The sequence below is a fragment of the Myotis nattereri genome (genome assembly GCF_964212035.1).
Source record: "Myotis nattereri genome assembly, chromosome: 9".
NCBI classification, from domain to species: domain Eukaryota; kingdom Metazoa; phylum Chordata; class Mammalia; order Chiroptera; family Vespertilionidae; genus Myotis; species Myotis nattereri.
This window is the reverse complement of record NC_138084.1, coordinates 78,428,188-78,451,726: the sequence shown is the minus strand read 5'-3', so window position 1 is coordinate 78,451,726 and position 23,539 is coordinate 78,428,188. Positions and strand designations below refer to the sequence as shown.

Genomic DNA, 23,539 nt, shown 5'->3' with positions numbered 1-23,539 from the left:
AATTATTATAAACCTTTACACTTAATATGGCTCGTCCTTCAATTTGATGCTTGAGCAACAGAGGGTCAGAGCGCACTTGATCTTCTAGAGGAGAAGAAAATAAGTCATTAAAAGGCAAACAAGAGAGGGGGCTCCCCGGTTCAAAAGAAAGCAAAGGCGATTTCCAGGAGGCAGAGCGAGTGGAGTCGGGAGAGCCTCTCCCAGAGACCCTGGAAGCCAGAGCACCTGTTGGACCACCCGCCTGCGGAGGGACTGGGGGTGCAGAGCAGGGAGGAGAGGGTTTGAACTCCGAAGGAGGAAGATGGCAAACCCTATCTTCACACGGGCGCCCACCACTCCCCGCCTCCGGGACTGCACCCGGAAGCCTTGACAGGATAATATTTTTTTGTTGTTGAATGTGTGTAATCGTAAATATATATTGCATGTGGTCACATGTATTAACCCCCCCCCCCCCCACACACACACACTAAAGCCAGGAAGGCGACCTTCAGCAAGCTGAGGCGCCTGAGTCGATCCTCCTCGAGCCACCTTTCCCGAGAATCTATCACAAAGACGCGGACTCGAAAACCCCAGAGCCCGACTCTGGCTCCTTTCTCCCCACTATGCCCCAGTCTACCGCTAGGTTGCCGAGCAGGCTCTCGCGCTCGCCGGACGTGCAGAGCACGCATGCACCTCTCCCGGATTGTTTTGTCAATCCGGGGACCTGCACGCTCACTCTCCACGCCCGAACACCCCCGTTTCCCAGAGATCGATCCCTCCGGTGCAAGGTGAGTGACGGAAATTTGCAACGTCTGCTTTCCAGGCCGCTGTGCTCGGTGTACCGGGCAGGGAACCTCCTAGGGAGATCCTCCAGTCATTGGTCCGACATCGCGCTTGCTGTAAGCATTCTTAATAAAGGTGTGCAGGAAGCTAGAACCGCCCCCGGAGCCGAGGCCCCACGCACCCGGCGCAGGGAGAACACTTTTTCCTAGATGCCCAGGAAGCGAGAAAGAATTTTAACATAAACATATTTGCATACGCCCCTCCCCTTTGTCCCGCCCCTAGGTGGCGCGGGCGCGTCGCCGAACCCCAGCGCCAGGGGGCGGGGTGGGGGATGGGGAAGTCCTCGGAGAGCCGGGTTGGGCTCTCAGCGCTGTGATTGGTCGGTCCTGACTCCGCCTTCAGTGCATGTCATTAGCATATCATTAGTTGTCCGCGCTGGCTCCGGAGGAAGCCGCCGCCGCCAGTCTGAGGCAGGTGCCCGACATGGCGAGTGCTGTGCTGCCGAGCGGATCCCAGTGTGCGGCGGCGGCGGCGGCGGTGGCGGCGGCGCCTCCCGGGCTCCGGCTCCGGCTTCTGCTGTTGCTCCTCTCCGCCGCGGCATTGATCCCCACAGGTAGGTGTGGGACCAGGCCAAGCGGCCCTCTAAATCTCCTAAGGCACCCCAGTAGCCGTAGCCGAGGGGTGGTGGTGGAAACGTTTCCATGACAACCGTCCCCCACTTCCTAAATCCGAGGCGCTGAGAGTGTGGAGAGGAAACTCAGGGCTAAGATGGAAGGGGCTGAGGGGATCGGTCATTCCCCTCTCCCTTGTCCGGCGGGGTGTGAATTAGAGTCCTTAGGGATGGCTGCACCCACATCTTCCCTCCACGGCTTGGCGCGGAGTGGAGTGAGAATGGGGAGCCCGGTTGGGAGGGGGGCTAGAGAATTTGGGGGAAGGGGATGGGTCATGGGCACCCCGCAAACCGTCCAAACTCGCTGTTGTCCCCGTAACTTGCAGTCCTCGCCTCTCCCAGGCCACCCATTCACCACCGCCTCTCCAGCGGGCCCCCCGGTTCTCCATCCCAAATCCTCCCCGTGACTAGCCGCCGCCTCCAGTGAGATAGATCCTCGCCGCTCCGCAGGACAGCCCCAGACTTGTCTGGTCGCTCTGCGCTCCCCGCGCTCCGCCTGTTCCCGAGCCGCGCGTCCCCAGTGCTCCCGCCAGCCTGCCCGCGGCCCCTGGCCCCCGCCGCCCGGCTGCGGGGCGCCTCGGCCAGGCTCCCGGGAGGGAAAGTTCCCGGGTCCGGCCCCGCGGGGGGCGTTTGCTCTCGCCGCCTCTGCGGGTCGGAGCCGGGAGCCCGCCGTCGGCCTGCCCCACGGCATCCTCCGCCGCGAGTGGGGACGCCAGATTTCAGGCAGCCGGTCCTTTGAGCAGCCCCGGGGGTGGCGGAGGGAGCGTTCGCGGCCTTTGCGCCACACGGGCCCCCTTCGGGCCTCCGGGCGCCCCCTGTGTGCAGAGCTGTCTTGGGAATTTGCCCGGGGGCGGCTCTGCACGCCCCGCGCTCTCCCCGCAGACGCGGAGCCCTCGGCCGGAGCTGCCCGGTGGCCGCCGGAGTGCCGGGCGCGTTGGCGCGGACGGGAAAGAAGAGGGCAGTGTTTGCTTTTGCTAACAAAAGGGAGCTCTTCCCCGGCGAAGAGGCCGGCCGTGCTGCACCCGGCCTCCCGTTCCCGCCAGCGCCGCGCTCAGCGTTCGCGCAGCTTCCCCGCGCCCCTGGCCTCCTGCAGCGGGCTTGGCGCGGGGAGCCGGGAACCGGGACCCAGGGCGCGAGGCCGCGGGGGGTTGCGGGGGGCGGGGGGAGGTGCTGGAGGGAATGCTGCAGGGCTCGGCGCCTGCAAAGCCCCTCCTTGCAGCCTCGGAGCTGCAGGACCCACGAGCAACAAGTGGCGGAGGACAGCGAGACTCAGCCCCCACCTGCAGAGCCCTGGGCCCGGGCCGGCGCAGCGCGGGAGCCTCCGTGCGGCTCCGGGCGCCGCTCCCGGGGCGCCGCTGCGCTCGGGCTGTGCCTTTTGTTTACACGCTAGAGGACACACAGTTACGTAAACACCGCAGGAGCCACGCTGAATGAAATGGGGATGCCTAGGGGTGCTAGCTTTGGATTTGGGGGATGCCGGGTTGGTTGTTTGCTCCCCAGCACAGGCTTGCAAGGGAGCTCTGTTCGGGGAGCATATTGGGGACGTATCGGGGTGGGAATCTGGCAGCAGCTTCAGTTCCCGAGCCGAGGGTTTTTTCTTCCATGCCACGGTCTGTCTCTCCGGATGTTGTTTATGTGTTTTTTTCCCCCCCGTGAATTCTTAATTTATGAGTTACGAGATAATTGGGTTCAGCCGATGCCGGTGTGGTTACAACTTCATTTCGGGTAATGTCTCCGACTGGATGGGTTCAATAAAATGTTCCCGAAAGAGAGTCTTGGTGCTGCTGCATTGTAAAAAGCGCCAGTGTCAGTTAAACGTGAGCGTGAGTAAAGGCTGGGTAGCTGGCGCATAATAGAGGCAACAATAGACTTGTATTGGCTGCAAAAAAGGGGGAGGGGGAAAGCGCAGGTCGGGAATATCGCCTTTTGACAAAAAAAATGGGAGCCGAGCAGTGCCGCTTGGCAGCAGAGCAGGATGCGATGCTACCCCCTCCGTCAAGCCTGCTCATTGAAGGCGCCGAGTAGTAACAACACCACTATATTTGTCACTATCTCGCGGCAAGAGAGAAGTTGCCTTCCTAGCGAGGGATATGTGCTGACTTGGAAAGGAGCGGTCTGGAACTCAGCCGTGCATGTCAGAGCTACAAGAAAATTCTGTTGCCAGTTACCATGGAAGCAGCTTCTCGCTCCTGTGTACCTCTCTGTTTATATTTTGGTTATCAGATTGTGTTCACCTTAGAAAGTAATTGGGTTTGATTTGTAGTGAGGAGGTAGATGGTTTTCAAATCCTTTTTTAAAAAAATGCCTTTGTGTGTGCCTGTGGTCAGTTTGAGGAGGGGTCTGGGTCCTCGGCTACCAGAGAAGATTTCAGCTGGCCACCCGTGACTTTTCTTCCTCCGTCCTCTGAGTTGCAGCCTTCTCGGAGGCCTCCAGTCCCACTCCCAGGATTAGAGAAACCTGTTGGAGCCGTCTTCTAACTTCATTAGCCTTGTTTCATTGACATCCTTGCCGGGATAGCAATCGAGGGCCATTGTTCAGTAGCTCCTGGTTATGTCTCCCCTGTAACCCAATCCACCCTCCTTTGGAGACAATCTCCCAGCCCTCCTGTGGTGTTTGGATGTTAATGAAATGCAGCTAAAATGGGGTTTTCTGAGCTCATGCCAGTGCAAATCATGCCTGTTCGGTGTTAGCTGCATGATGTTGTTTCTGATTTTGAGCAGACCAGTGGTTGGTCACCCTCCTCTTACCTTCTGCAGCATCCCAGAGGGTGGCTGATGGGTGGGGCTCTGTGGTGGCGCTGGCAAGCCCAGAGGCTGAGTTTTGCCTCTCCTGGCCTGTTGGGGCTTGAATACCAGGATGGGGACTTTGCAGAAGTGCCGCCCTGCTATTGTTGCCTTTCCGTGCATCAAATTGAATAGCCACAGGAGGGACTCGCACTTGTCTGAGATAGCTTTGATAAAATATCCCTCATTAATGCCACTTTATATTTACAGTGTGTCACTGGAGACGCACAAGGCTTCATTTAGTGACTTGTGTGACGAGACAAGCTTGCATTATTTGCCTGGGACGTTTTGGAGGAACAAGAGACCCATTGAGCAATCTTTTGAAATGAACAAATACGGAAAAAGGGGGGAATAAAAGAGGAGGCAGTTCCCTGGAACAAGAGCTTTATTCATATGGATGTTGTACATGCTTTTTCCCGTTTTCTCCAATGGCCCTCCTGGTGAAGGGGAGTGGGACCGGGAAGAAGCCAGCAGGCGGGACACTTTCGCATCCTCTCTCGCTCCCTGACTTCACATTCTTATCTGAGTGGGCCCTCAGCTCCCCAACTGCTCATCTCGCTCCACACCCTCACACACCTCAACAGGTAATAGTTTTCCTGGGTCGAACAGGAGATTTTGAAATCCTTCCCAGCAGTGAGTTTCAACAGACGCAAATGCTAGCTCCCCGCTGAGGCCGATGGTTGTCGGAGGATATATTGGTGGAAGGGAAAGAGATGTCACCTTTCTATGACATGTGTCAAGAAGGGGGTTGATAGGAAGTGTCTGACTGGAAAGATGTCTTGCAATTATAATACTAGCCTGACTATTTATTTTCAAAGAAATGTGTGAAAACCAAAATCCAAATTCGATGGTGCTCTGGAAGTTTGCAGTGCCTTCTGCCCCCACTTGCTACATTTTGGCCGCCTACATATGTGAATTCTTATTCCTTGGCTTATGTTGCTTATGATTTTCAGACTTTAGAAAATTGATATTATTGCTGTGAATATAAACTGTCTTATCCCCTGGGTTTCTGTATGTGCTAACAGTCACTTAGAATTTACATTTTAAAAATGGTGTGTGTGTGTGTGTGTGTATGTGTGTATGTGTGTATGTGTGCGTGTTTAATAAAAGGCCCATTTTTACCTGAGTGACCTTCTTAAATTGGGCCAAACTAATCGATGCTATGATATGAAGAGAAATTTACCAGCATATGAAGAAATGTATAGAAAATAAATCCCAAGTATTCAAATGTCGTGTCTCTTTCTTGGGAAGAATAGTACTGACCATTATGCTGGGCTTTTTAAACTGAAAATCCAGCACAGAAAGGAGAAACCACACAGCGACATCTGTTGCAGAATTGAAAATTTGCTGCTTTGAGTTGGAAGCAATTAGTTCCGTACAAGCACCTAATGGTATCAATTATTGTGTGTGTGTGTGTGTGTGCATTCATACAAATATGTATATATACACACACATAATGTACATATATGCATATGGAGAAACTCACCCAATACAATATGCTTGTTCACCTTTTAAAGGTATTTTAATAGGAAATGTTCACTTTAGCACCAGAGCTTTTTTCTTACTGTCACCTGTTGGGGAATTTGAGATTTTTATAATCCTGGCGTGTTTGAAAGGGGAAGGACATTAATAGAAATCATCTGGTGAAATCTCACTACTTTGCAGTGAGGCAGCCGCAGCCCAGAGGGGCAGGAGCTCGCTTACCATGGACCTGAGGCTCAGTTACCTCTGCACCCTGGACGGGGAGCAGGTTCCCTTGAGGTCCAGCCAATGGCCCTTCTCTTCCACCTTCCAGCAGGGATGCCCAGAGAGGGATGTGGATCACGGGGAGACAGTATCTTGGCTGGGAATGGTTTGTATTCTGAAGGCAGCACGATTTATTGCTGTTTTAAGTAATAAACCCATGGATCAGAGGAGTGACCTCTGGGAAGAAAGACCCAGTTCTTGGTAAGGTTGTCTTTGGTGTTGACAAATGATTCCGAAACCTCTGGACTTGATTTGGCAGCCACAGCGTGAACGCCATCCAGCGCTCCTGCACGGGGCGAGCTCAGGGTTGCGTTGCTGTGATAAGTCAAGTGCGTGAGAACCAGGTTTCAGAATCCTCAGCTTTCGTTTTTCCAGCTTTTGACTTGCCTTTGCAAGGGTTCCTCTTTACCTTAGAGCTCTTCCCCCCTAAGGAAGAAAGGAGGGTCCTTGGTTAATGAACAAGAACACAGCTTGATTTCCTTACCAGGTGCTTGCCCCTTTTTATGAAGCAGAGGAAAAACGGAGTATGATTTGTTTCTTTTTTTAAAAAATATTTTTTTGCAAGATGACTTTTTTACATTGGTCATATTTTCTTTACTTTTCCATTTTACTATGAAAAATTTCAAATACATACGAAAGCGGAAAGACCATAATTAACCCTGTGTGCAAATCACCTCGTTCAGTAATTATCCACCTATGGCAACCCATCCTCTGTACTCTACACATGGCCTCCCCTTCCCGGATTATTTCACACGAATCCTGGACGTCCTGTTTCTCCCATAATTTACGTTAGAATGAGTCTCTGTGCAATGCAGTCCTCCTTCCCCCACTCACATAGTCACAGTACCGTTAGTTTAATGTACATCTTCCCCACTGGCCTACGGAATTTTTGCCCTCCCCTTGCTTTACTTAGGAAAGTACCCAGAGTGAAGGCTTGTACGCCGGGTAAAGCTGAGGCAGAAACCAAGAAGCCAGAGTTTGATTACTGCCTGTACTGAGGAGACCCTTTTGCGCGGTTTGGTTTATTTTGAGCAAGGTTTTGTTTGGATTGGAGAAGATGAGTGTTATTGTTGTGTAAATATGGTTGTGTAAATACGCAGTAATTGTGGCTAATCCATCCACTGTGGTGTGCTTCAGAAGCACCGGTTCGAGATTGCATTTCCAGTTCTCATGATGAATACCTCCATCTGAGGACTTCTGTTAGGGTGGCTGGGAGATACATAGCTTCATTTGTATGTTTATCTTAAAATGCCTCCATGCTATATAAAAGGCCTTTGCCTTTTTTGAATATAAGGATTAAAAGAAAAAAATCCTTTTCCCATTTCTGACTGGCTTAGTGCTAATTTCTCCCTGTATTCTGTGACTGAAGTGATCGCAGTATTCTTCTGCGCTGCAGGAAACCCATACAACAAGCTGTGAGCATTCGGGTTGAATTTTTGTAGGATAGGGGCACCAGGTAGGGAGAAAGACGATCACTATTTTTACTTATCAGTATTTGCCCCATTGATTTAAAATATGAATTTTTAATTTTAACTAGAAATGTTGAAATGCTTCAGTATTAATTTCTGAACTTCTTTGTGTGTGTGTTTTTTTTTTGTAAATAGGTTGTTCCATTTTCCAAAGTTCATGAAATGTGAGTCTGTGTGTGTGTGTGTGTGTGTGTGTGTGTTAAGAGGTTCTTTCTCAAATGTATTTAATGTGGACTATAAATCAGAAGCATTTGGTTTTTTTGGTTTCCAGCCAAACAAGCAATTACACATGAGATGGTTTCGAGGGGTCTGAGCTGCTTGGCCAGGTGAAAAGCACAAAAGAATGCCTACATTCAAGGTTTGGGGAGGGGGAGCGCCACCAAATTCGAATAAACAGCCTTTGTTTGGAAACCAGCAATGAAGGAAGGAACCCACTGGAATGTTTGTAATTACAAGTAGCACCTCCTTGTTTAAATTTCAGAAGCCACAGTTTCTTTTTCAGAGATTTAAATTGCAGGCTCCAGCCAGCAGCTGCTGTTGTGGTTAATGGGCAGTTTCTCTTTGAAGACCTTCCAGGGCTGGTCTCAAAAGCGTGGTGCAGTTGGCCTTGAACTAGGGTGAGAAGAAAAGGCGACGGAGGGGTCTCTGTACAGGCACAGCAAAGGCGATCTGTGGCCTCTCCTCCTCCGAGGAGAGCCTGCGGTCAGGTGGAGAGAGCTGGCCCTGAGAAGATGTTATGGTGGCAGGTATCTTGAATCTCTTAAGAGAGCTGTGGGCCGGGGAAGATTTTTTCTCTTAGTAAATGTTTTACTGGAATATAGTCATTTGACCCAACATTTTGATCTAGATATTTCAGAAATGTTAAATAGGCTTGAATGAAAGTGCTCTGATATATATTTAAATGCTACTCCGTGTTTGAAGTTGATACTCCAATGACATGGACCTTTAAAAAGGCCTAGAATAAGCATCTCACTCTTGGCAGTCTTCCTTAGTAAGACAGGCGCTCCGATGCTGCTCAGCATCCAGCAGGGACTGGAATGCCAGCTTGGAATTAAGTTAGGAGGTCCCCGGAGAGGGCAGGGAGGTATCTGCCCAGACACCAAGGGCTCACCTGCCCCAGTCCTATCTCCTCCCATTGTCTGCACCCTCTCTCCACTTGGCTAGGATTAACCGGAAGTTAACATGTCAGAAATGGAACTTTCATCTTTTTCTGTCATTGCATATGACACCATTGTCACCCTGGTCTCTAAGGCCCCTGAATTTGGAGTCTTTCCCTCCTTAACTGCCACTCTTGGCTGAAATAAAATGGGCTGATTGCTTCTCCACAACATTGTCTGGAAGCCTCGCGTCCTGCCTCGCCAGATCATGTTGCAGGAGCAGCAGCGTCCTAGCCAGGTCCCCTGACCACTGTGTCGGAATATGTCCACCTACACGGTGCTGGTGCTTCTCTGGACAGGAGCGTGCTGCGTCCCTTTCAGAAAACCTCGTCTCACATGCTTGCTTCTTGTATCAGCTCAGCATCCACACTGTTCTGTCTTCAGGCTGTTCCTTCCTCAGTTGCGGTCTCACTTCCTCTCTAACTGTCCTAATTTTTTATTACCTTTCAGCCCAATTCTGATGGGACTGGGAGACCGTGATTCTCCAGTGAACCAGAGGAAGAAAGTGGTTCCACTGATCCGTCTTCAGCTGTTGCCTTTGCGTAAAACTGCTCTCTTAACCTTTCCTTAGCCGCTTGGTTTATAGGTGTAGGACGCCTGATTCTCCTTGCCTACCTTGAGAATAAGCATCTTCCCTTTGCATCTTTCAGTTTAACCAACACATCCTTATCTTCTTCTGCTTTACAGGTATATATGTTTATGTGTGTGTTTTTTTACAGTAAGCCGAAGTGTGTAGCTATTATGGCCATTATTTTACTGGAAAAATTTAAAGGTTAGAATGTGGAAAGTGTGTCACACCTGTTTGGTGATATGCGTTTGAATGAGGGCAAATCACAGGCCGGCAAAGTAAGACCTTCAGACACAAAGGCAAGCTCTAGAGCAGTGCTGGCGAACCTATGACACGCGTGTCAGAGGTGACACGCGAACTCATTTTTTTGGTTGGTTTTTCTTTGTTAAATGGCATTTTAAATATATAACATAAATATCAAAAATATAAGTCTTTGTTTTACTATGGTTGCAGATATCAAAAAATTTCTATATGTGACACGGCATCAGAGTTAAGTTAGGGTTTTTCAAAATGCTGACACGCCGAGCTCAAAAGGTTTGCCATCACTACTCTATAGGATAGGAAGGGCTCAGAGGTCAGGGTCAGGGTCAGGGTCAAGGGAGCTTTATCTGGAGCTGCTGCTGTGCCGTAAATGAGACCAGGCTCCTGCAGATGGCCCCAAATAGGAGCCGTTGTAGAAGGTTGGTTGGTGCTCATGTGTGGTCTGTCTAGTTACCAGGGTACCTCCCTGGGGGCCGGAGGGAAATGCTAAAGCCCAGGCCTTTGCCAGCCAGTGTTTGAAATGGCGTGGACCTTGGGGGCAGAGCTGCCTGCCTGCACAGTCACCTCCAGCATCGCACTAGCTGATCGCATCGGGGCTGACTTGTCACTGGCTCTAATCGCTGAGCCTGTTATCTTAAGGATCTGTTCAAAGCCTTCACCTGGTAATAGTATGTGCCACAGTCCATCCCTTATTTTTTCCTTGTTTGGACCTTCCTCTGCCCAGTTGGGTTTTTGCTGGTAGAAGGTTATGTAGCATGATACTTCAGTGATAGCTAAGCTGGCTGATCCAGGAGTCTCTGGGGACAGTCTTGGGGAAAAGGTGTGTATTTGGCTCTTTGCCGAACGTGCCTGTGGTCAACGAGCTGCCCAGACTCACTACAGTCATCAGCCAGGTGTCTCCTCTGAGCAGGCGAGGAACATCGCTTCATCCCTCCTGCGGAACTCCTTACCCAAACAAACAGTGATACTTCACAGACAGGAGAAAACAAGCGAATCTAGTACTGAGTTACTGCCCGAGTGGTTTTATTTCTTAAAAAAGTGGTTCTCAACCTTCCTAATGCCGTGACCCTTTAATACTGTTCCTCATGTTGTGGTGACCCCCAGCCATAAAATTATTTTCCTTGCTACTTCTTACCTGTAATTTTGCTACTGTTATGAATCATCATGTAAATATCTGATATGCAGGATGTATTTTCATTGTTACAAATTGAACATAATTAAAGCATAGTGATTAATCACAAAAACAATATGTAATTATATATGTGTTTTCCAATGGTCTTAGGCGACCCCTGTGAAAGGGTCGTTCGACCCCCAAAGGGGTCGCGACCCACAGGTCGAGAACTGCTGTCTTAAAAGGTTCACATAAAGATTCGCTTAAATGACTCGGAGCCTCACTTTTCCTGTGCGTGTCCTTTGAGCACACATGGAGCAGAGACCTCGTTTCCTTTCTTTCAGTTGGTTGCTCATCACATGAATGTTGGCTGCTGATCGTTTCCCTTTTCTGAGGCAAAGCTCTCCGTCCCGGGCCCAGCTGGCCCGCGGAATACCCAGGGTAGGTTTCCGAGGGATGGAGCCCAGTGAGTTAGGAAGAGCAGAAACAAGCTGCCTTACAGGGGCCTGAAAATAAAAGAAGATCATATATGTGAACATGTGAAAAGGGAGTTTATAGGTATGTATGGCTTTTATTAAAACAGCCACTGTTTAGTGATGAGGGTTTTATGTCTCAGACGACTGCTTATCACATTGTAAATCTCCCATGTTTGGGAATACTGAAACATAAATACCATGCTGATAGGATTAATTCAGGATATTCTGTCTCTAAGGTGAAACTGAAGAATAACCTGCAGTTTAAAATTTTTTTGTAAGTAAATGGAATCATCTAGTACTGACAGTTATGATAATCTCAAATTTCTGGACCTTTTTAACACAGAGAGGACTATATTATTTTGCCTAACCTCCTGTATTTTAATATACTATATTTAAATGAAGAATTTGGCCCGGCTGGTGTGGCTCAGTGGTTGAGTGTCAACCCAGGAACCAGGAGGTCACTGCTAGATTCTGGTCAGGGCACATGCCCGGTTGTGGTTTCGATCCCCAGTAAGGGGTGTGCAGGAGGCAGCAGAACAATGATGTTTCTCTCTCATCTGTGTTTCTGTCTCTCTATCCCTCTTCCTTTCTGTCTTTCTAAAAATCAATAAAAACGTATTTTTAAAATACTTTATAAAAAAAAAAAGAATTTGGTAAGGCACGTGGTGGAAAAAATGAGATTTTAAAAGTGACTTTTAAGTGGAGCACCTGCTTTTACACCAGGCACTGAGTTGGGTGCATCCATAGTTGGGTGGGTTGATGTCTGTCTTCCAGAAGTTTACAGTCAGTTTTTTTTCAGCTTTTATTTTGAAAACTTTCAAAACCACAGGAAGGATGAAAGAAAAGGACAGTGACTGTGTGTACTTCCCCAGGTTCATCGACTGTTCAAAGTTGCCCGTTTGCTCTCTCTCTAGCTCTCTGAATAATGTGGACAAACATCTTTTCTTTTTGTACCGAACCAGGTGAAAGCCAGTTGAAGGCAGGGACACTACCCCCTGCATGACTTCAGCTCCTAACTCCTGAGAATAAGGACATTGTTTACCTGCGCAACCTCAGTACCATTATTGTGTTCATGAAACTCAACCTTGCTTTAACAGTACCTCATATCTAGCCCATATTCAACTTCTCTAGTTGTCCCGGAAATATCCTTTGTATGTTTCCTCGTCCTTCCTGATCCAGGCTTCGTCAGAGATCACACATGGGATTTGGTGTTCCTGTCTTTCTTGGCCTAGTACCGTTCCCTCCCTGTACCTTCTCTTTCAAGGCTTTGTAAAGGGGGCCGTCTTCCATGGCGTTGACGTTTTGATGCGCCCAGACCTGCTGTTTTACAGAACGTCCCGCAGTTCTTCTGCAGAGTGTTGATCCTTCCTCGTAGCTCCGTTCAGACTACAGACTGGGTAAGAACGCTGCACGCCCATGTTGCCACTTCGCCACCTTCTTACAGAACCACGTCAAGGGGATGTAATATCAGTTTGTCATATTATTGGTGATGGTCAGCTTGACGCCTTGGTTAATGGTAAAATTTAGTTACTTTGTTTCGATGGATTTATTGATTTGTCTATTAATGTCCCTTTATGATTAATAAGTAATTTGTGGGATATTTTGAGCTGAAGACCCAGTTTTCTAATAAGATTTCATCGAGCATTTTTAGCAGCATTGATAAATCTTGTCTGAATCAAATATTATACCAGTAGGTCCTGGCTGGGTGTCGTCCCATACACCAAAAGGCTGGGGGTTCAATTCCCAGTCAGGACACATACCAAGGTTGCGGGTTCCCTCCCTGTTCGGGGTGCGTGCAGGAGGCAACGAGTCGATGTTTCTCTCTCTCTCTCTCATCAATATAAAAACATATCCTTGGGTGAGGATTAAAAATATATATAACGGTAATTACTAAATTATGTTTTTTCTAATTCTGTCATTCCCCAGCCTTGGCCAGAGGCAGGCTTGCCTGAAGAAGAGCTTGCCTTTCCTCCTCCTCTCCTTTGATAAAAATCACAATGGACTCCGATTTTAAAAATTCAGTGTGATTATATTTCATTATCGTCAAATTTGGCCAGTGGGAACCCCTTTAGTCTGGCTCTGATTCCTTTTGATATAGCTCTGTTAATTTTTAAGAACTTTCTTATTTTCTGTCACAAGAAGATGTCTAAGCTCACATTGTATTTTCTCTGCCCCAGACCTGGAATCAGCTATTTCTCCCAGATGTCCTGGTTTCTTTTAGTATTTAAATATCAGAGGAGTGCTCATTGCTATGGACTTATCTTTGTTTCAGTGGGCAGAACTAGGACATATGTATACATGTATATATATAATTTTTTATTTTTATATAAATTTATCTATATATTTTTCGTTATATTTATTCATTTAAATCATGAGTTCATACTGATGCTTTCAATTCCAGTCTAACACCCCAAGATTCTTTCTCTCCTTCTCCTATTCCTTATTTGTATCTTTCTTCTCAGCCACACTAATGTCTTATAGTTAATGCAGAATAGTTTTGGAATTATTCCACTAAGACCGCTTTAGACACCGAATCTACCAAGTATAGCTCGGGCTCCTTTTGCCTTTAAGTGAGATTCCAGGGCGGCTAGGCAGGGCACTGTGTCCACAAGATCACAGGAACAAGGCTCAACAATCAAAGCTGCAAAAAGAATTCTCACTTCCTCCCTTACCTTCTGGCCAGTCCCATCCATCTTCCCATGTAGTAGCCAATTCCATTCCTCTCTCATGTATCCTTTCTATTTGTACTTTCAAAAAATAATAGGTAGCATTGTTCTTTCTTTCCACACATTCCACACGCTGCGTTAGCTTCTGCTTATACTCCGTCTCCTTATTTGACAGACCCTGGCTTCTCAGTTATTTTAATGAGTTGCCCCCATTGGGCTTTATTTGACTTTAGAAGCCTTCATCTCTCTTTTAATTCTCCAAGTTACTTATACGAAAGCAGGGGCCGGATGGCTCCTTCGCATACAGCGCAGTGTGTCTCTGATGTTTAATACTGTTGCCTTATTCTGTCTCTCCCGAGTTATCTTTTACCCTCCTCCTCAGCCACTGCAGTGGCATAGCTGTTCCTCAAGCCTCGCCGCCCCACCCCCTCCCTTTCTGAAGGTTTGGTGTCCTCAGTTGCCCTACACGGCCTTTTGCATCCAAACCTCAGGCTGTTCTGAAGCTGTCTGTTGGACATCTCAGTCTGGGTGTCCCACAGTTACCTCAAATGACAATACTGACAAAGCAGCTATCACTTATTTAGTAGCTTCATTCATGATCTTATTTAATTCCGGCCCCAGGAGTAGTTACCCGTTTTGCTTCATTCCAGATGAGGAAGCAGAGAGGATGATAGATCCCTTGTCCAGAAGGCACAAGTAATAAAGTAGCAAACCCAGATCTATTTTCAGAACCCATAGTTTTAAACACTCATCTATCTATCTATCTATCTATCTATCTATCTATCTATCTATCTATCATCTATATATATAAGAAGCCAATGGCCGTAACGCCATAACGCCGGAACGACCAAATGACCGGTCACTAGGAGGTGCATTGATGGGTCCCGCCCATGGTGGCGTGGTGGAGTTGGGTCCTGTGGCGGTTTTGTGCGCTGGGCCTCTAGTATTTTTCTAAAATTCCAGATGTCTACAACGGAACTTAACATTTTTTTCTCCCCAAACCTCCCTCCATTCTGTGTTTACTCTTGAGTAGAAGGGTACGACCGTTGACACAATGAGTTAAATAAATCTGAGAGACATTTTAGGCTTTCTTCCTTTGCTATCCTTAACCCCTCTGTTAGTTACTAAGTCCTGCCTACCTCTTGCATTCACTCATCTATTTCACCACCACTGTTTTAGTTTACCCTTATTCTCATTTTACAGGTGATGAAAGATTTAAATTAATGTAACAGCCCCTTAATTGGTCTGTTTATCTCTAGTCTCATCCCTTGTGGTGCATCCTTAATACTGCTTCTAGACAGATCTTTCTAAAATACACAATAGGTGTCACTCTCTTGCTTAAAATCTTTCCACGTTTTCTCAGCACCTTAAAGACCAAGCTTGCCTGTTTCATCATGGCCTGTAATGCTCTTCTTCACCCGACTCCTGTCGTCCTCTCAAGCTCATCTCCTGCCACCTGCACATGCCACGTTCTTGCTGTAGGACTTGCTTTAGGTGCTACACACTTCTTTACCAAGGTAGATGTGCCCCACGTAAGCCATGATCTCACAGGCTCTCTGCTTTTTATATGTTACCGGCTCCTCCTTGTGTATATGGCTTATTTCTACATGTCTTTGAGATCCGGCTCAAAGTTTTGCCAAGAAACTTCCATGACTCTTCAGGTTGGTTAGATGCCTTTTCTTTGCGCCCCTCCTGACTTAATCTTCTTCCTTCCCATCAAGCACTTTCTCTGAACTGCCCCTTATTCCTTCTACATACTGTGCATTTCATATTTGTCCAACTTGTTTTCACCAACAGAAATGTCCCACCCTCTGGTCTTCCATGACAGCATGTTTAAATCCTATGCATTCAGAAGACCCAAGTCCAGTGTTTTCCAAATCTAATCTGATTGGCAGCCTGAATGTAATGTTTTTCTTTCAATTTCCATTACAATTTCTCTAGCCTTTCCATGACTTTTGACACCTTCTACATACATGTTGACATGTGTCTATGGATATATGTATCATAACCTTTCCATAGGAGGGACTATTGTTCATCTTGGTTCTCTTAACAGAGCACAATGCCCTACATAGTATGTGCTCAATAAATGTTTGTTGAAACAATGATTGAAATGGAAATTAGGTAACCATCACCATTAAATCGTTTCTAGCCCTTTCAAAATAAGTATGAGCAGAGGACATAATGAAGACTAGTATGAAAATGAATCCCTCAAGGTTGTTTTTTCACTCACATTTTCCTAGTACACAATCTGATTTCAATATGTATGTAGTCTCTCCTTTCTTACTTGTTCTGAATCCTGGTAGTTGGGGTATAGAATTTGTACTGGGCCTTTGTGTTTATAAATTTAACTTAGTGGTTGTCGTCTTATCAGCTTTTCGAACTGCAACTCTTGGTAGAAGTTGTTTATTCTCTCATTATGGATGAAGAGCTACCAGAATGCCTGAGTTTTTCATAGTCTGGAGGCCTGACTTTTAGTGTGTTTGTTCATACTTGGTTGTTGGGCAATCGGAGAGATTTTAGATCACCAGCCCAGATAAGAAAACCTCTTTCTATTTAATCACCCCACAGCCCTGGGATGGCTGGACTTGACGTCATTGCTAAGGCCATACTGGCACTTCAGAGTTGACGCAGCAAACCCAGAAACTTATCTCAGGGGCCATCTGCCCCTCTTCCCCTCAGTTTCATGGGTCTTTTCTTAAAACTGAGAGAGATTCTTAGGAGAGGCGTGGTGAACATGGCGATTTACACCTCAGGGTCACCGCTTTCCCAAACAGTAATAAAGATATATGTGGAGTCAGTGGCTACAGGATCAGAAAACAGCTCACAGCAGTTGGATGAGACCTGAGAAATGGCTTGATGCTGTGTTTTAAAAACCTGAGCTGGGTAAGGCAGTCTGTTTTATGGAGATGCTTGCGCTATTTGTGTGGCTGTAGTTGGTGCTAAATAAAACTGTGGCAAAATTAAGCTTGTAAAGTTAATTGCCTGCTACCAATCTAGTTTTAAACAGAAGGATTTCCTGTTGGTTGTTCATGGAAGATGGGAGAAATTTTACATGCAGGCAGAGGGAGAGAGTTTGCTAACATTACCTTTTAATTTAGGAGAAGTTTGGAGTTTGTTTTTTCCTGTGATATAGAGGTGGAGCCCACTCTAACCAGAGTTTATTGCTGTAATATTTTAAAAATGCATTAGTGACACTGATGTATCTGTGACCTTGTAAAGGTATTTTTTGAGGGGAGGGGGGTGGCCAGCCTTTCTCTCACTGTCCTAAGTGATGTCTGTTTAACTAACTCCCTGTCAGGGAGGGGCCAGAGGACCCCTCAAAACTTGTTTTCATGGCTTATTTCTAAGGTGTTCCCTTCACATTCCCATCCATCCACTTAGAATTCTTTCCTCTGCCGAAGGCATGCATCCAGCCTAGACTATGTTTGGTGCTTAAAATGCTCTGAGTTAAGGGGAATCATAGTGATTTAGTGAAGCTTCCTTTGTAGCTGTAGAGCTCTGTATTGTCTTAGGTTACACAGCTTGAAACTCTTAGGCATCGTGTGTGAATTATTGCAATTAGTTGAGGTTTTGAGCGGAATGACATATCTCCATATACCATTTCCCCTTGTTGGTAAATATTTTTTAGGGGGGTTTGACTTCCTAAGAAATGTTTCAAGGTAGAGGCATTAAACCCTTCCTTTCCACCATGAATCTTGGTAAATATAGCTTTACTAGAGGCCTGATGCATGAAGATTCATGCAAGAATGGGCCTTCCTTCCCCTGGCCGCCTTCACTCCTGCCGGAGCCACCTTTCTGCCTTCCCATGCTGCCCAGAGGCCCGGCGTGGCTGGGGTAGTGGGGAACGCCTGTGTCGTCCTTGCCTCGCCCCTGGCCGCTCTGCACCTGCATATGCAAATTAACTCGCCATCTTTGTTGGGTTAATTTGCATGCTCACTCCTGATTGGCTGGTGGGCATCGTGAAGGTATGGTCAATTTGCATCTTTCTCTTTTATTAGTGTAGATTAGCATGGCCTACTGCCAAGTACTATGAATGTTTGATAGTGATATTCAAGAAAAATTGTATCTTTGAAACACAAATTTTGTCAGTTTATTAATATATAGTACATGATGATATTCCCTAAGAGAGAAGAGGCTAGTTAATCAGTTTCTTCTAGAATTAGGTGAGTAGTGTTTCAAGCATCCTATTTAAAAACAATTGCTCTAGGTCCTGCTTATTTCATTATTTTGGTCATTTGCATGAAAACAAGTTGGTTCTTTAACCCCATTCAGTTTTCTTTTTCTTGTAAAATGTTATTTATCAAGTATTATATTCCATCCATGCAGTAGCATGAATCAGGCCTAAAATAGTAATGGAACTTTTTTTCTTTTATAACCAAAAATATCTCCCATTTTTATTTTCATTTACCTATGATTATATCTCTTTATTCTTGTTTTATAAAGTGAGTGCATACAGTGTTACACTTTAATAGAATATTTTTAAGGTATTAGGATTTTTTAAGATAAGGTCATCACCTTGAAGATTTTGACCTGAATCTTTGATGAAATAAAGGAGCAAGAAAAGGACAGACTTACACAAAAAGATGAATATATAATCTACTTACGGAATAACTGATAAGAGTAAAATTCATTTTATAACATTTATCTGTTTCTAGTTCCCAAAGCTCTACTAGACATTTCAACAAGAGGATATCTACATTTATATATTGGATCTCCAAAGCATCCCTTTGAAAAAAATGTTCAACTCTCTTGAAAAAGGTTTGAAAACCAAGCGCCTAAACAGAATGAGTCCTTTCCGGTTAAAAACAACAAAGCTAGAGAGAATGAAGGACAATTTACTGAGAGCATGTCAGGGCTGAGGCCAAAGCCAGGGGCAGCAATGAGGAATGTGACTGGTGCCTCAACAGAGAACTGGATTCGGAGCTGGTATTTCAGATCACTGTCATCTCCGTCCTTCTATCGGAAGGACAGAAAGAAGGGAGCTAACATGGAGTTGGAGTGTCTACAAGGCTTTTCATTTAAACGAAGTCTTGCAAACATGGGCAAGCTTTCCACCAAGAAAGATGGGAAGAAAGGACATTCTAGGCTGAGGAAGGAGGAAAGCTAAAATGGCTAATGAGAGATGAGATGAGCAAAAGATAGCTGGGGTCCAGATTGTGAAAAAACTTTGAATGCCAAGTTTAGATTTAGTTCAGGAGATCATGGGGATTTTGGACAATGAAGAAGCATCGGATTGGTGCTGTAGGAATGTGATTTGGCAATGGTTTGTGATCAGATAGAAATGAGAAATTGGTTAGTGGTGTAATAATTCAAGTGACTAGGGTGAAGGAGGAAGAATAAAGGTAGAATTGATTGGATTTGGTGGCTAACTGGAGAATGGGGATTGAGAAAAATAAAGACTGGAAATGAAGCTGTGCTTTGAATTAGAACATGAGTGGCTTAGGAGAATGGCTGTTCAAATGAACAGAAATACAAATATATGGTAGCTTTTATAAGGGAAGACAATAAACTGGGTTTTGAGCTGCCATTAGAACATGGTGGAAATGTTTAGAAGGTAGTTTGAAATGTGGTGCTGGAATTTAGGAGAGAAGTTGGGAGCAGAGCTGGAGATGAGATCTGAAAGTCACCTATAAAGAGTTTATAGTGGAGGTTCTATATTATGCATTCAGTTATTTATTTGACATAAATGTGTTGAAATGCCCAAAGCGTGCCAAACATAGTATTGGGTGCTGGAGATGAGTGTATGAGAGGTCCTGAAGAAGTGATGCATAGAGGTAGAATGTTAAGGAAAGTGTGTTTTTAGGAGGCAAGATAAGGAACTGTGTGATGAACACCAGGAAGGACTAGTCAGAGGACTGGAGATTAATGTCGCTGAAAGAGGAGGGAGTAGTAGATGGAAGATAGGCTTGCTGATGTGGGATGGAAGTTCGTTAAGTTGGCAGAGAGTCAGAAAGTGGGGAGAGGAATGAATTCTCTTGGAAGTGAATGAATTCTAGGGAGGAGGTTGTGTAAGAATGAAGTTAGACTTAGGTAACAGCCAGTCACACAGCTAGGATGTGGCAACACTCAGATTTTTGAACTGGAACATGCTGTAATGACTCCAGTTCTCCTTGTAGTGTACCAGTACACCTGATCATGCCTTTACCATGCTATAGGGAACTGTGGAGTATCCATGTTCCTTAAAATGTTTTTAAAATTCTTGAGGTTGTGATGTTGAAGAAAGAACAAATTAGTAAAGCTCACAACTGTCCTTGCATTTTATGTAATGAATGACAGTTTTGGCAGGCTGCAGCATGGAGGGAGGATGGTGAGAAGCTGTTTTTCTGGGATTGTGTTTCTTTAACAACCTCCACCAGAGAACAAAAACAAATCTTAGTGTAGCACAGGGAGCACTTTCAGGATGGCAGGACGAATCTAGGTCAATTTACTGGCAACTCTTATTCTTCAGGTAGATTAATGTGTGCATCCTGGTTTTCAACATACTGTGCAAAGTCCAGAAAGACTGGGCATGGTTCCTTAGGGAAGATTAGTCAGCAGGGGGTCATGGATTCAATTGATGTGTGGGAGCATTTTTCTCTACAGCTGAGTAATGACAGTATAGCTCAGGCCTGATATGGTAACCTGCATCTCCTTAACCCTTCCATGTAAAAGATACATCTTTGTGGAATTTTTCCATTTTGTCTTTAGGAGATGACTGGTCTTCTGTAGGTAGTAGGACCAGAAAGTAGCTCAATTTAGCAGTGGAGCTGTGAAACTGGAGCTGGCTAGTCTAGCATCTTTAGCATATTTTCTCCTGCCACGCCTCTCCAGTGCTGTCCAGAGAACGTTCTGTGATGGTGCAGATACTCTGTATCTGCTGTCCAGGATAGTAGCCACGTGTGTCTGTTGAGCACCTGAAATGTGGCTAGTGGGAAGCTAAATTTAAAAAAAAAAAAAATATATATATGTATATAATGTGTATATATATGTATATACGTATACATCTACACTAATAAAAGAGAAAAATGGTAATTGGCGTACAGCGATACCTTTTTCATTGGCTAATCAGGGCTATATGCAAATTAACTGCCAACTAAGATTGGCAGTTAACTGCCAACAAGATGGCGGCTAATTTGCATATGTAGGCACAATGCAGGGAGGCAAAAGGGAAAGCAGGAAGAAGCCCCCTGCCACTGACAGTGATCTGAAACCCAGGGGGGAGCTAAGAGCTGGGGGGCAGGGCAAAGGTGGCCCTGGGGCCGCCTTTGCCCTGCCCCCCAGCCATGATCGGAGAATCAGGCGCCTTTGCCGCCCTGGCCAGTGATAGCAGGAAGTAGGGGTGGAGCCAGCGATGGGAGCTGGGCACGGTCGAAGCTGGCAGTCCCGGGAGCTAGGGGTCCCTTGCCTGGGCCTAAAGCGAAGCCCACGATCGCGGCGCCCCCCGCTGCCACTGCAGGTCCCTGCTGCCCAGGCTGGACGCCTAGGCCAGAGGCGTTAGGCCTGGGCAGGGGCGGAGCCTGTAACCGCGGGGAGCTGGGGGTCCCCTGCCCAGGCCTGACACCTCTGCCGGAGGCCTCAGGCCTGGTCAAGGGGCCGATCCGGTGATTGGTGATCAGAGGGTGATGAGGGTCAACTCCTGTGGCTGAGGCATCAGGCCTGGGTGGGGGGCGGAGCCGGGGATTGGGGGGATATGATGGTCCCCTTGCCCAGGCCTGAAGCCTGGGTCAGAGGCGTCAGGCTTGGGCGGGGGGTGGAGCAAGCGATCAGAGGGAGATGGGGGTCCCCTGCCCAGGCATGATTCCTGGGCCAGAGGCCTCAGGCCTGGGCGGGGGCCAGAGCCAGTGATCGGGGGGGAGATGGGGGTCCCCTGTCCAACCCTGACACCCCTGGCGGAGGCGTCAGGCCTGGGCAAGGGGCCGATCAGGCGTTCGGAGGGTGATGGGGGTCAACGCCTGAGGGCTCCTAGTATGTGAGAGGGGGCAGGCTGGGCTGAGGGACACTCCCCCCCCCCCCACACACACACCCAGTGCACGAATTTCGTGCACCGGGCCCCTAGTATATATATATTTGTATTGATTTCAGAGAGGAAAGGAGAGGGAGAGAGAGGGATAGAAACATCAATGATGAGAGAGAATCATTGATTGGCTGCCTCCTGAACGCCCCTACTGGTGATCCAGCCCACAATCCGGGCATGTGCCCTGACCTGGAATTGAACCGTAACCTCATGGTTCACGGGTCGACACTCAACCACTGAGCCACACCAGATGGGTAGAAGCTGACTTTTAAATGTTATTTATATTAAATAGCCACATGTGGCCCTAACTGGTTTCGCTCAGTGGATAGAGGTTCAGCCTGCAGACCAAAGGGTCCTGGGTTCGATTCTGCTCAAGGGCACGTACTGTGGTCGCAGGCTCCTCCCCAGCCCAGGCCCTGGTTGGGGCTCGTGCAGGAGGCAACCCATCGATGTATTTCTCGCACATCGATGTTTCTCTCTGTCTTTCCCTTTCTCTTCTACTGTTCCTAAAAAATGATGGAAAAATATCCTAGGTGAGGATTAATTTTTATAAAAGCCACATATGGCTAATTGCTACAATATTGGGTAGCATAGCTCTAGACTAAAAAGCAGGATGCCAAATTGTCATGCTTATCAATAGCATTAACTGATGAGAGGAGGTTGAAGAGGGGTTGAATTAGGGTATTGATGTTCATTCCAAATTCAGTAGATTTGTATTGAATCTTGGACCCAGCTTTTGTGGGCATCCAAATTGTGCATTTCTCTCTACTTTTCTCTTGCTTTTCATGTCTAAAAGCTTCTTGCATATCTAATTGTCCTTCATTTGAAGAACTATCCCTTTTGGCTTCACAGGGGTGTAGCTCTTCTAGCGCACAGATTAATAGCTCTAGCTTTGTCCTTAGAAGGCTGACTCCTGAAGGTTACTGTTACATGACTGTACTACCATATGCCAGTTCACATTGTTATCTTGTGTGTGTGTGATGCTGAGAGTGAGTGAAATGTGAAAAAAAAATCATTCATTTTAAATAGTTTTGACTGCCAGGTTAATGTGACTCTTAAGCAGAGCTTCATGAGGTCTGGCCATAGTAACCGCTTTTAACTTGATTTAAAGTTCTTAAACATTCTGAATTGCTTCACCTAATCTTTTTATACTGAATGTACAATTTTCAGGCTCTTTTTTATTTTCAAATCCATAACTGACAGCTGCTCAACACCTCATTCAAATAGTTTTAAGAGTTTTAGAGAAAAGTTGAGACAGACTGGATTTACTGACGTCCGTTGGATTGAGATATTACGGATTTAGAGTAGATAGAAAGTGACAAAGAAAAATATGAAATAATTATTGCACATTCACTGCTTGCCCAATGACAGTGATTTGAAGTTTAATAACTAAGAATACTGAGAGGAAGCAGAAAGACCCTTGAGTTAACTTGAAAAACTCAACATAAGAAATGAATATTTCATTTGAAATAAAAATTTTTATGTGTGGCCTCATTTATTTTATTACATTTCACACCACACTGATGCACAGAAATGCATATTATATATATATATATATATATATATATATATATATATATATATATATATATATATAATCTCCTATATAATGAAAGCCTAATATGCTAAGTGTCCAGTCAGCTGTTCAACCAATCAAAGTATAATATGCTAATGATATGCTAAAGCTGCTCAACCGCTTGCTATGACATCCACTGACCACCAGGGGGCAGACAGTCTACCGGTTGACCAGTCGCTACAATGTGTACTGACCACCAGGGGGCAGACAGTTGTTTGGTCGACCAGTTGCTATGATGTGCACCGACCACCAGGGGGCAGACGCTCTGACCGGTAGGTTAGCTTGCTGCTGGGGTCTGGCT

At 46.3% G+C, this 23,539-nt stretch overlaps 1 protein-coding gene across 8 annotated transcripts in view; it reads left to right on the top strand.

The window, feature by feature from the left end:
* Positions 1-1,218: 1,218 nt before the first annotated feature.
* CADM1 (cell adhesion molecule 1) overlaps positions 1,219-23,539 on the top strand; it is a 357,922-nt gene continuing 335,601 nt past the window's right edge. For 5 of the 8 annotated variants that reach the window (XM_081099027.1, XM_081099025.1, XM_081099028.1 and 2 more), the window contains exon 1: positions 1,231-1,375. In XM_081099027.1, coding sequence (XP_080955153.1) covers positions 1,246-1,375 — 130 coding nt within the window. In that variant the 5' untranslated portion in view covers positions 1,231-1,245. Of the gene's footprint in view, positions 1,376-23,539 lie in introns of all 8 variants that reach the window. The other 3 variants (XM_081099024.1, XM_081099023.1, XM_081099029.1) reach the window with 3 other exon arrangements.